General features: G+C 37.1%; 1 protein-coding gene across 7 annotated transcripts in view; it reads left to right on the forward strand.

Moving 5' to 3' along the window:
* The first annotated feature begins 1446 nt into the window (after positions 1–1446).
* vav2 (vav 2 guanine nucleotide exchange factor) overlaps positions 1447–14316 on the forward strand; it is a 280115-nt gene continuing 267245 nt past the window's right edge. For 6 of the 7 annotated variants that reach the window (XM_007253942.4, XM_049466143.1, XM_049466144.1 and 3 more), the window contains exons 1-2: positions 1447–2176; positions 3318–3674. In XM_007253942.4, the coding sequence (XP_007254004.3) occupies positions 3471–3674 (204 nt within the window). In that variant the 5' untranslated portion in view covers positions 1447–2176; positions 3318–3470. The remainder of the gene's footprint in view (positions 2177–3317; positions 3675–14316) is intronic. The other variant, XM_049466142.1, reaches the window with a different exon arrangement.

The following is a 14316-nucleotide window of genomic DNA, read 5'->3' on the forward strand; positions in this document are numbered from 1 at the left end:
CGCTTTGGGTCCAACTGTGTCACAACCAAACACAACAAATAAACCCCTTAAAGGGGTCTACTGTCTGTGGTGAGTCAGCAGATGAGGGTGATGTAGGTACTTTCAAATAATAGTAGATAAGAGTTTTGTGCTTTTTTTCACAGTTAAGAATGAACTAGCTTGTTTGTGTTTTGCCATTTAGCACAAATTAACACTAAGAATCTATCCAAAATAAACAATTTCACATATTTCTCTGTATATCTTTTATATCTTCATCCCTAGCTAGTTAAACTTGTGGACCAGCTTGTATTTTGACCAGCATACAGTGTTTTTCTTTGAGTTTAAAAGCTGGTTAACCCACTAATTTACAAGTACAGAATATGTTTTTGGCTGGATGAGCAGTTGTTCAAACACCTTAACCATCAAAAACCATCTTAGACCACCTAAAACCAGCTAAAATCCTAATAAGAAAAAAAATCTCATTGATTGAAAAGAGGTGTGTACAATTGTTTGACTGGTACTGTTTATAATGTAAGTCAAGTTTAATACAGGAGCAAAAAAACAGAAACCAGAAAAAAACTCTTTCTTAATTTGTTTAATAAAAAACAAAACAAAAAAACTATGAATGCACAGGTGTCTCAATACTTTTGTCAATTTAGTGTGTATTAAACAAGGATCTCTCAACATAAAAAAAATAAAATAAACAATTAAGTAAACAAAATATATAAAGAAATAGTAGTGAACAAAAAAAAAACATTAAACATATAACAATAAATAAAAGTTCTAAAGATTTTAACCTCCTAGGAAGATGGATGATTACGAACCATCAAACCAAGCGGAACTGCTTGAATTTTTGCATCAGCAGTAAAGGCATTAAGTTATCCAAAAGCAGTGTGTAAGACTGGTGGAGGAGAACATGATGCCAAGATGCATATAAACTGTTATTAAAAACCAGGGTTATTCTACCAAATATTGATTTCTAAACTCTTTATGAATATAAATATGAATTTGTTCTCTTTGCATTATTTGAGGTGTGAAAGTTCTGCACCCTTTTTTGTTATTTCAGCCATTTCTCTTTTTTTTGCAAATAAATGCTCTAAATGACAATATTTTTATTTGAAATTTGGGGAGAATGTTGTCTATAGTTTATAGAATAAAACAACAATGTTCATTTTACTTAAACACATACCTATAAACAGCAAAATCAGTCTCGTTTTTTGTCCAGAGCTGTTAATGCAATATTTTTTCTCAGAAACTACATCATGTGAAAAGATAATTCTTTGTTCTTACATTAATCAGAGAAATAAAAAATGCATGCTTTGCACGAGTTCGAGTTTAGGAGGTTAAATATGTTTTATTTATTTAACTTTTGTTGGCTACAAAATCGAATAGATTCATTTGTGAACTCGTTGTGAATCTGAGTCGGTTCGTGTCGCCCTTATAGGCTGAAAAGAATCGGTTCAGGAGATCTGATTCGTGCACGAGTCGCTCCTCGCTGCTCGCACGGCTCGCGGGCTCTGGAGCGGAGGAGAACAAACACAGGAGAAACAGAGAGAAAACGGGAGAAAACGGGAGGAAAAGAGGACTTTAAAACGACGGGAGGACTACAGAGGACGGAGGAGGGATATGCGGAGGGACGGGAGGAGTTAATGCGTGTTTTTGTGGTTTTTAACTCCTTTTTTTTGTTTGCAAACAAACGAGAGGACCAACTGAGAACAGACAACTCAACACGGAGAGTGAGACCCAGCGAGTTTCAGCGGACGGTAACGGGGACCGTTTTTACAGTTTTACACCGCAAGTTTGAGTTAAGAAGAAGCGGGCAGTTGTTTTTTTGAGCAGTTTTGTGTGTGTTTGTGTGGTTTTTGGTGTGTAAAAAGGAGTGTAAGGATAATAACCGACCCTGCGCTGCGTCTCTCTGAACTGAACTGACTCGTTTGTAACGTTAGTGTTTTGCTGTTTTTGCTGTTTTAAAAGCTTTAAACTGCTACAAAAAATCGGTTTTACGGTGTTTTGAGGCTGAGCAGAAGCTCAGTAGATAGTTTAGCTGTAGGATAACTAACGTTAACGTTAACCTGACGTTACACGCGATGAAGAAGAGGAAAGTGTAACTACTGATTCAATTTCAATCAAACGCGTTTGGATTAACTGACGAGCTGCTGCTGCTGGAGGAGGAGAGACAGCAGAGAAGAAGTACGAGGTGATGTTTATCTAACGTTATTTATCTGTCTGTGTGTCTATATGTCTGTCTTTATATCTGTTTGTACAGCTCTGGAAAAAAAAAAAAGAAACCACTTCAGTTTCTGAATCAGTTTCTCTGATTTTGCTATTTATAGGTTTATGTTTGAGTAAAATGAGCATTGTTGTTTTATTCTATAAACTACATACAACATTCCTCCCAAATTCCAAATATAAATATTTTTCATTTAAAGTATTAACTTGCAGAAAATGAGAAATGGCTGAAATAACAAAAAAGACGCAGAGCTTTCAGACCTTAAAATGCTTTTAGAGTTTTAAGAGTTTAGAAATCAATATTTGGTGGAATAACCCTGATTTTTAATTACAGTTTTCATTCATTCGTGCACCAGGCATTTTCTCCTCCTTCACCAGTCTTACACGCTGCTTTTGGGCAAGGTTATGCCACACATGGTGCAAAAATCTAAGCAGTTCAGCTTGGTTTGATTGAATTTTTTATCTGGAGCTCTGTGTCTATCTGTCTATATGTCTATCTGTCTATCCATCTATATGTCTGTCTTATCTATCTATCTATGTGTCTGCTATAATAAAACTATTAACCATATATCAGGTATAGAGGTGGGTAACATGGAAACAGCAATTTAATATTGCATGATTGACATTTTCACTACAAACAACATATCATAACATCTATCTGAATAGTCATCCTAGTTATATCCCTTTTTCATTTAGATTGTTGGGTTTTCATTGGCTGTAATCCATAATCATCAACAATAAAATAAATAACCAAGATGGACTATGTCTAAAAAGTTGGACCGTTTTGGATGATCAGCATGACCAGCAGGTTGAAGCTAATTGACTGGCATGACAAGCATGACCAAGCTGGTGCACTCTTATGATTAAGGTGTTCACCATCATGACCAGAGTAGTTTATACTTTGTGTGAATAATGTATTACATGTAAAAAAGCTGAAAAAAGTTGAAAATACATCTTTTGAACTTTTTGAATCTATCCACTTCCATCCTCTTTTTGTATTTGCTGGAATAGATCTAAAGTTGAGTACTTCTCTTGTTGAGCTGCTGATTTTGAGATTTGTTTATTATATTATAAAACTAAATCATTGTTTTTTATTTTATTTTACGTAGATCTTCATATATTCTTCACTTCATTCCTATGGACCACCTGAAGAAATCCACTATTTTTCGCTGCTGTGATTTTTAAGTTCAGCGCACCTTCTCTGGATCTCAGGCCTGGTGCCGAGCTGCCAAACCCGGAGTGCTTAGCTTGCTCTGCCCGCCATGGAGGAGTGGAGGCAGTGCGGCCGCTGGCTCATAGACTGCAAGGTTTTGCCCCCCAACCACCGGGTCGTCTGGCCCTCTGCGGTGGTCTTCGACCTGGCCCAGGCGCTTCGAGATGGAGTGCTCTTGTGCCAAATGCTTCACAACTTGTCCCCTGGATCCGTGGACTTGAAGCAGATCAACTTCAGACCCCAGATGTCACAGGTGAGCCCTCTAGGTGTTTACAGTAAACCCTTGCCTGCTGGGAGTGTGTGTACGTTGAGGACTGTGTAGTCTTGTAAAGCTGTTTTTTCTTCACCTGTGAAGGGTATATTGTATAATCAGTATGTCCATGTTTTCTAAAAGCAGAAAAAGTACACTGTGGGATTAGTCTGTGAGCTAAAATGTTGTACAGAGCGTACACAGTGGACATTGTTTTGATTGACCATAAGGCTAAGCGTTATGGTGATATTTTAGTGTTACCATGGTGAATTATATGAAAAATATGGCTGTTTGTCATGAATACCTTTGCCTTCCGAAATCTTGTAGCTAAATGTTCATACTGGTTATTAGCAGTCATGTGTGAAGAGGATTTGCCTGTCTTACCAGCATACAGGCAACTGTTCTTTCTAAGAGCCCTTCTTGACCTCCACAGTTCCCCTGAACTGCCACCTGCTGTTTTATAATACTTCATTCACTGCAGAAGCAATACATCTGGTGACATGCATCTGGGCTTCACTCATGTCGGTGTTTTAGGCTATATTTTTAAATCATTTCATGTTTAATATCAATTACTGATATTGTGCATAATGAAATCTAAGTCAGGTTTAGCAGGTTTGCATACACACTAGGGCTGCATGATATTGGAAAAAAAATACATTGCTAATGTGCAAATTTTTTTAACGTTATACATCGCGTTATTAAAAAATGCATGGCCCATGACGTCACCAGCCCCGCCCCACACGTGCGCTTTCCTGCATCCGGACCGATCAAGTGCTGAGTCAGCACTGAGCTCAACTCAAAACCTGAGCAAAAGAACAGTAATCAGCCCTTTAATCAGGTGTTTAAATGGCTTTTTAAAAGGTAAATAGGAGCCTTTTTCTGGGATTAAATGCGTGAATTCAACTGTAAACTGTAAAAAACTTAGCACAGCTTTCGACACATGCGTTTACAAGCATGTGCCCCCAACTTCTCAGACAGCAACAGCCTGTCACTCATACAGACACAGAGACATTGCTGTGTATCTATTTCTTGTGTCAAGAATCAAAACACTGCAATGTGACTATTAAGCATGCACACATCGCGATGACTATGCTTAAACTATATATCGTGCGGCCATCATACATACACACACACACACACACACACAGTCCAGAGTGTTCCTGTGGTTTTCAGGATGTGGTTTGAGACACTGAATATATGTTTGCAGCCCCTGTACGGTTATGGTTTTGTATTGTATAAAGCACCCACTCTTTTAGCTCATGTACTGTGGGAACATTGCTTTTGGCCAGGCTTGGAGAGATCTCCCGGTCAGTGTTGGAGATGTGCTGAAGCTGCGTGGATGTGAGTGTGGAGGTGGGGTGGAGTCCCGCTGGAAGGCGGATATTTAGAGGAAGCTTGGCTTTGTCCACATGAAGCAGGAAAGAGCACGACTTCAGTTGTTTGTGGAATGTGGCTTTCTGCCAGAGCTCTTTGTGGAGGAATCTGAAGCGGGAAAAATTCCAGCTCTTATCTTAACATATCCTATCTTATCTTAACAGGGTATTTTTCTGTAGAACAGCTTCAGCATTCAACAGGAGTTTGTGTTTAAACAGGTTAACACACTGGCATTCTGGTGCTGCAGGTTAGTGCATGAACACGGTATAATCCGTCTTTCATCAAAGCTCTCATCAAAGTTTACTTTCCTGTCCAGAGGGGAAAAACAATAAAGGTTCTGATCTTTATGCAACTCTATTGTAAGGTGGAGAATTGGGATGTGGCACAAATATGTGAACACTGAGATTGTTCCTGATGTTCTCATTTCAGCATGTTGAACATCAGGGCTTTGTCTGAGATCCTGTCCCCATGTAATAGGATATTTTTGTAAAACCTTTTCTGTGTGTTTTGGCTTCAAATCTGCTCCAAGCTTTGAGATTGAAGGATTCTTTGGCTGTGCATCACTTTTGTTCAGTTTTCTGCTCAAATATGCTCAAATATTAAATATGTTGCAATAAATGTATCCATGCCGGTCAGATTTTATGATTCATGTGTTGATGATGCAGCATTGCATGAGATCATAAGACCCAACAGTGCCTTTTTATTCAACTGAAAGATGACAGTATATACTGTTGCAGAACCCGAATAAAGCCAGTGTAGAAATCCCCATTTCGAATGCTGATGGTTTGTTGAATATCTGACCCAAATCATTTTTGTGTTTTCCTGTGGACAGAGAGGTTTGCAGAACCGTTGTTTGCCTTAGATTTGAGTGACATAGAAGTCTTTTTTATGGTACAAGTGGTGTTTGTTAGCTATGTTACATTACAAAAAACTAAATTTGGTATTTCTTGGCTCTCAGGCTCTGTAATTTTAGTTTTTAAACACCCCCTAATTGCATGCTTTAAACATATTGTAGATTTCTGGTTTTGTGAGTGATGTTTTGTCCTTTTAGCCCAGTTGCTACTTAGCTGTATATATGCTACAAAACAAGGAGGGTGAAGTCTAGCACATGCCTCCTCCGACACATGTAAAGTCAGACTCCGCCTCTTTTTAAACTGCTGCTGATGCAGCATTGCCGAGTAGCATCACAGCGCTAATGCTCGGAGGAAAGCTCACAGACGCAGCCTTGTGCTGATCCACATCACCCTAGGAGTGATGAGGGGAGAAAGGGTGCCATGTACTGTACCCACCTAGAGAGAGCAAGGCCAAATGTGCTCTCTCGGGGCTCCAGCAGCAGATTGCAAGCTGCATGACCTGGATTCGAACCAGCGATCTTCTGATCATAGTGGCAGCGCCTACAAGATTTTAAAAGCTTTTCAGAAGTAGGGGCAATGATGGAGATGTTGTGCCTTGTATTACAGATCAATGTACAGATCAACATGTCAACATGATATTGAAGTTGTTATTTTATGGTAAAATGCTAGATAATGTTAGGTAAGTTAGCTGTGTTGGTAAGCTGTTTCTTTGAATATTGAATGTTGCTGCTAATCTGTGTTTGTCAGGCTGTTTGGATGCTCCTCTAAATCGTGATTCTGTTTCTATAAGTTCTGTTACATTTAAGAAAATACCACAGTGGATGCAGTTCTTTCAGTTGTTTGGCCGCTGGATCGTGTTCAAGCATTTAATTTAAGCTCTCCTGGTAAAGCACAATTTTTCTCTTGAGTGCAACGGCCAGTCTCAGATGTTTCCATTTCTGGTTCTGGGGGTGTTAAGACAAATGAACTCCCCTTCCCCCTTTGCCGTATGTCTGTGCTATTTGATTGTATATGTTGGACCCGAGCTTCATGTGTATGACCTCATGCTATGAGTTAATTTCATAAAACACCTGTGGAGCTCTGCAGTGGCGACGGCCCAAGCGAGCACCGCAACCTTTGATCCACCCAGACCCGAATCCATCCAGTGTGGAGGGCAGAGCGGCTTATTCTGCGCTGACAAATTGGGTGAAGGAGAAAGCTGGCAGCAGAACGGAGATGTGATTTATAGGCTCTAAAGGTCACTGTGTACTTTGATACACAGTAGTCACTAATTTACAGCCTTCATTAAATCAGTACCCAGTGATTGTATGGCGGCTTCATGGAGGGAAAAACACTTGCGCTGGAGTCGTGTAGGTGTTGGATGTTGCTGTCTTACCTGTCTTTATTAATCAATCAACACACAGTGTAGGCCTGGGCGATGTGGCTAAAATATTATATCACAATATTTTAAAACATTTTCAAGATCTATATTGGATGTCTCAATATACTCTATGATTGCAACGTTTTGTTTGTATTAATAGTGACTCTGAAATAAAAACTCTGAAATATAATCAAGAGCATGACGAATGATTATAAGCCAACAAACCAAACTGAACTGCTTGAATTTTTACACCAGGAGTAAAGCAGCATAAAGTTATCCAAAAGCAGTGTGTAAGACTGGTGGAGGAGAACATGATGCCAAGATGCATGAAAACTATGATTTAAAAACCAGGGTTATTCCACCAAATATCGATTTCTGAACTCTTAAAACGTTATGACTATGAACTTGTGTTATTTGAAGTATGAAGCTATGTAGAATAGCTAGTGAAATATGGAGAAAATAAAAATAAACATGTTGGCAAAGACTGTGTATCGGCAAGGATATTGGCTGTTGATATAATACAGGGTTTTTTTGTGATATATTGATTTGTTAAAATACATTTTTAGTAATTATATGAACAAATGTATTGAGACCTATTCATTCACTGATTCCTTTAAAATGAATTTTATTAAAAAGAGTTTATCCTGCTTTTGTTGTAGTGACTGTATCTACTGTCCAGTAGAGGATTTCTACAAAGATATCTGAGCATTGCTGTGAGGATTGTATTGCATTCAGCAATAGTAGATTTGTTGAGATAAGGATGTCTGATGATTTATACCATTTATGACATTTTTCTGACACTCTTCTTGACATTTATCTGGTTCCTGTTACAGACGTAGGCAAATGTAGTGTTAGGAGTCTTGCCCAAGGACTCTTATTGGTGTAGCGCAGCATTCAGTCACTCAGGGAGGGAATTGAACCCCAGTCTCCTATATGATGTGGTAGCCCCACTGGCAGGTAGTGGTGTTATCCACTGTGCCACACCATCCCAACACATCATCCCTAACTCCCCAACTCATCCCAAAATGACCAGATGGATCTCCATCATTCCAGAGAACAGAGTTCCAATGCTCCAAAGCTCAATGCCCCTTCTAGCCAGTGCTTTAAAATCTAGTAGAAAACCTTCTTTGCACATTCCAGACAGTAAAACAATACATATTTCTACAATTATTTTGTAATATTCTTGCGGTGTATAAATATCTGTTTGTGTTATCAGTTGGCTTGGTCGTGTGTTGCTGGGAAAGCAGATGTGAGTATAAACTAATGGTTGGATGTGAGACCTTAAGGGCACACTGCTGAATAGGGGCTTGCTGTTAATGAACATGCCATTGTAATGAAGAGGAAGCACAGTGTTCAGCTGGATCTCCACAGCTTTCAGTGAGGGGGAGAAAAGACTGAAGCGCTGTACTGTTGGTGTCAGTCACATGGAGAACCAGAGAGGTGGTTTTCTTCCCTTTTCGATAATGAGGTTTGAGGTCACCAACCCATGAATGTTTTATTTGTCCAGCACATACCAGGGATTCTCTAATGCTCTCTCTCTCTCTCTCTCTCTCTCTCTTACTTACTCTGTCTACCTCTGTTTCTCTAGTTTTGACTTTTGGTTATATCGAAGTAAATCTAGCAGTTCTTGTCTAAAAGATCATTTTATTCACTTTAATATATACAGCTCTGGAAAAAAGACACCACTTATTATGATGAGAGGAAGATAAAATAATCAAGAGGAAGATGGATGATCACAAGCTGATTAAGCCAAACTGAACTGCTTGAATTTTTGCACCAGAAGTAAAGGCATAAAGTTATCCAAAAGCAGTGTGTAAAACTGGTGGAGAAGAACATGATGCCAAGATGCATGAAAACTGTGATTAAAAACCAGGGTTATTCCACTAAATATTGTTTATGAACTTATAAAAATTTAGTTTTCTTTGCATTATTTTCTGCAAATAAATGCTTTAAATAAGATTTTTTTTTATTTGGAATTTGGGAGAAATGTTGTCTGTAGTTTAAAGAATAAAACAACAATGTTCATTTTACTCAAAAGTGGTCTCTTAATATTTTCCAGAGCTGTATATAGTGTTAATAAAAAATGCAAGTCAATGATCCAACATGTCATAATGTTAATTATGCAATTTGTGTATCAGTAATTGGAGTAAAATTAATTGTATATGGTAGATATAATCGATAATCTGGTAGATTGTCATGCAAAATAAAAAATATATATTTACATTTTTAATTTATTTTTTTAAATGTTTAATTAACATTGCACAATGCAATGCTAAACAATATATATTGCAACCATAGAGCTGTGTAAGTCTATTTAAATATATATATTTTTTTTATGGTCGATGAGTAAAACCCTTTGTTTTCTTTGCGTCTTCGTACTTCTCAGTTCCCAGTTTCTGCTGTTTGTAGCTGGAAGGTTAAGATAATGCCCTATTGATTAGACCTCTGTTCTATTAAGGAACTGAAGGTGGATTATAGAGCAGATGATAAATGCGGTGTTGGGTTCTGTCCAGCTCTTTGCAGTACAGTGACGTGGTAAGATCTGTATGGAACATTATGGTATGTTACTGACAGGGCTGGGAAATAAGATGATTTGTTGTTGTTGTGATGAGCTCCATCGAGGGAAGTAGCATGCATGTTTGACAGTTTGAACATAATATTATATAGATGAGTGCGTTAAGCAAAGTGCATTCAGATGAATTGTTTGTATTATTATTATCAGTATAGTATAAGTGAGGGAAAAAATGGTACTGGGAGATGCTGGATTTATCATACTGCCATCAGCAGCCATCAGCAGCGAGAGTGAGAGTGAGAGCGAGAGCGAGAGCGAGAGCGAGAGCGAGCGAGAGTGAGAGTGAGAGTGAGAGAGAGAGAGATTGGCCTTTCTCTCTCTCTCTCTCTCTCTCTCTCTCTCTCTCTCTCTCTCTGACTCCAGCTGCTGATGCCATGGAAGTATAATCTGGAAATCAAACCAGTAATTAAGGGTGTGCAATATTGTGTCATACACAATAATATCATGAACAAACTATTTTGACACAATAAAAAAATACATATTGTGATAATAATAGCGATATTCTTGAAAGCAAGTCTATTTTGTATTTTGTTTTGCTAAATACTGTACTTAGTTTTAATTGTTCGTTTGCATTAAATATGATGCACTTTACTTTACTATACTTTAATTTTGTTACACTTTTATTATTTTCTATAAAATCACAGTTCTTCTCCTCTTTATTCAGTTTCTACTGAATGCATTACAGGAAGCTTTTAATAATATTTATTTGGTTGCAGTAGTATATTCTATAAATTAATGAATTCAAAAAAACATCTTCTGGAACACTCAGAGCCTCTAAACTGTACATTTTTAATGTATTTAATATTTAATATTTCTGATACATTACTTTACTTAATGTATCAATATTATTGATACATTAAGGTTGTTGGTATCAGACCTTCAGATATCACATTATTTATAGTTCTGCCATGTTATCCTCAGGCTCTTTGTCTCAGGGTAGCTTCTGTGCATTGTGCTTTTTTTTTTTTTTACTCTACCTTTGGTGGAATGGTAGTAGTGAATGCCTCAGGGATGATTCTGATGGCAGCAGCTGTGCATGTGCATGTGTGTGTGTGTGTGTGTCTCTGTGTTTGTGTGTGTGTGTGAGATACCTGTGTTTAGACTCCATTGGCATAGCCCAGGGGATGTGTTTCTCCCCACCTTTTTTCTAACAGCAGGGTCTGCTAACCTTTCTCTGCAGGGCTTTAGGGAAACACAGAGCTTTCTGAGCTTTACCTCAGTACTGCAGACAGGGCAGAGTGAGCGAGCCTACTTTAGCATTATGTCTTTGTTGGCCATTTTGCTGTTGTTTTTTTTTGTTTTTTTTTTTTACACCTACATATCTCAGGTAGGGCTGCAACTAATGATTATTATTGTAATTAGGGGTGTGCCATATTGTATTGTATGCAATAATATCCCCAACATTTTTGAATATCGTGAACGATATTATACTCTAAAATATGGTGCCATATCACTCACCCCTAATTATCACATCAGGGTTCTACTTTTTTGCAGTTTTTAGCAAAAGAAAAAAAAATCACACTGTTCTCATTTCCCATTATATATCTACTAGAGACTATAGATTATTTCTGTCCAGTATAATTTATTTTACTTTTATCCTGGATATATGGAGATTATTAGATATTAGTGCATTTTTAGTATCATGACATCATTGACTTCTGTTACAAATCTGATAATTATTGTATTTTTTAATATCTCAATTTGGGGTGTGCCACATTATATCATATGCAATAATAAAATACTTTTTATTATTTTGTTGCAGTAGTGTATTTTTTAAATATTTTTTTTTTATTCAAAGTTTTGGCATATTGCCAAGTGTATTATTATCATATACCATAAAATATAGTGATATTAATTAAGGACCATATCGCTCACCCCTAGTTCCAATACACGTTTTACCTCAGCTGCTCAAGGCTGCACATCTGTGGATGTCTCTCTGCTGTCCAGTCCCTCCCACAATATAAAAGCAAATAACATCTGATAGCAGTTTACCATATCAAATTGAATTTAATGAGCCATGAAACACAAATATGAAACTTAAGCTTGATGGCTTAATCAAATGTATTTTAAACATTAATGCATGTAATCAGAATAAAACAAATAAAGTAAATTAATAAAATAATACAATTCAAAGTCAACTTTCAAATGAACATAAAACCTTTTGCCATTTTAAGCTATTAGTCTGTGTTTTATACATTTAGGACCATAAATATTTGGACAATGACATGATCTATATGATTTGGGCTCTTCATGCCCAAATGGAAGAAAATGGGAAAAAATTACATAAAATGATTAAAAATATATCATTTTATTTATGGTAAAGTTACTTTTGAGCCTCTTAATGAGGAAAATGGTTGTTATTCCTAAATGTTTTATAACAGATTTTTGTTGAACCACTTGAATAAAACCTGAAAAGCCCAAATGATCAAGATTGTTTAAATGTCCACATATTTATGGACCTAACTAGTTTATTACATACAGTGTACAGAGCAAAAAAGAGAGATATTCTGAATGGTAATTTACTCTCTACCATCTCTGATGCTTCAAGTCGATAGAAAAAACTAAATGTGGGATTTAAATGTCCTTTAATGCATTTGAAATTTGATACCAATTAGTAAATACTAACATTTCTAGTTTATTCAACATAATCACTATCACTATGTTGATTCTAAAAATGTATAATCATTGCATGCCTGTTCTCAAGATCAGTCTCTTTTAAAGTCTATTTCTTTTTATTTTACAAGCCTGTTCTGATTTATCCTTTTCCCTTGCTGAGTCTCTGTCCTCCTGCCCTCAGACCCTCCAGTTCCTCCATGGTCTTGCTTTGCTTGCTAAACAGGCCTACTGACCACACTTCCTGGCTGCTGGCACCAGTTGAGCCTGGAACAGATTTCTTCGAGGTTCTTCCTGAGCTTCACTCAGAGGAGGGCTGGGCTGTTGCCGGGAACACTCTCACAATTCATACCCTCATTACACATTTATACTCGAGACAGAATATGCCTTTGTCACGTCCACAGTGTGTAGTATGAGCAGAGCAGTGCATGTTATGGTTGCGTAATGGTGAATGCCCTGAGTAAGGGTAGAGTGAAGGGGATGACTGTTGAGTCAGACATTGTTGCACTTTGGTTCTTTTTTATTTTATGGGAGCAAACAGTGACTGAAGAGCACAGTAACGTCTCATAAAGGTGGAGGAACCACAGCTCTAGCGCTTCTGCAGGACGAGTTAAAGTTGCTATGATTCTGGTTTAGGGTCAGGCTGTAATAGAAAGTGAGAGTGGACTCTCTCCCAAGACCCTCCGCCTGACCAAACACTGGACCACTGTGTTAATGTATGAACCAGTATGAGTTAATTGATAGGCAGTGGATTCAATAGGAATTCCTATTAAACCCAATTAACTAAACCTGAAATTAAATAAAACAAAATACACAAAACCACCCCAATCATCCTGTTACCAAAACCGGAGAAATAGTACTTAAAACAAAAAGCATTCACTATTACCCTTCAATATTACAATTAGTGCTGGGTTGGTATGACCATAAATATATATGACAGACAGTTTCACAGTGTATCACTGTATATTTATTGATTTATTTATTGCATGACTCAGCTTTTTTATATAGGTGTGTGACTTTCTCTACTGTTAGGAGTACGTATAATATAAAACACCCAATGCTTTAAATTAAGGCTTTTATTACTATTGGGTTTACTTTATCCCACACAATTATACAATATATGAAGAAATCAGACTTCATTAGCTGAAGAATGTAAAAAAATAGACTTTAAAAAGAGGAACACTAACAAAATTAACATGGCTTTAACATTTCTTTACCAAATTAAATATTTTAAATAGTTTCATATAGACTATAAATGGTCCTAAATTATTCAGAATGTAAGTATTTAAAAGAGACATTTATCCAAAGCTGCATTGCACAAGTAAGACACGAGCTTATTATCAATTTAAAATGTTATTCTTAAAGCCATTAAAGACAAAGTATTAAAATCAGCCACAATTTTTTTCTTTCTCCAGTTAACAAATACATTCACATTATCTTTCAAGCTACAGTATTAATATATTTAAAAGAGCTATAGTTATTGCTCTTGACGTTTTGTTCACCTCTTATTCAGAGGTGAAAGTTTTAGGGAGTTTAAACTTCTGTGCTGAATAAATGAATCTGTACCCAGGACTGATTCATCTGGGGGAAAGAAAGGAACTTTTCTTTGAACTGTAGATTGATTGTGCAATTCCAGTCCCCTCTTTCTTAGTGAATAATTGCTGTTTTTTTTCTCTTTTACTCTGATAAAAACCCTTAGTGACAGTGAGGAACAGCAGCAGGAGCTCCTCAGATAAAGTGCTGTTTTAATTTCTCTTCAGGCAGGACAGAGCGTTTGACCTCACAGTACTGAACTACCATCACTCTTATGCGTTATGCTATGGTAATGCAGAAACTATTAATTATTTACATGGCACGTATGTGGTTTTGCCT

This window comes from Astyanax mexicanus, chromosome 17, assembly GCF_023375975.1.
Source record: "Astyanax mexicanus isolate ESR-SI-001 chromosome 17, AstMex3_surface, whole genome shotgun sequence".
Taxonomy (NCBI): Eukaryota; Metazoa; Chordata; class Actinopteri; order Characiformes; family Acestrorhamphidae; genus Astyanax; species Astyanax mexicanus.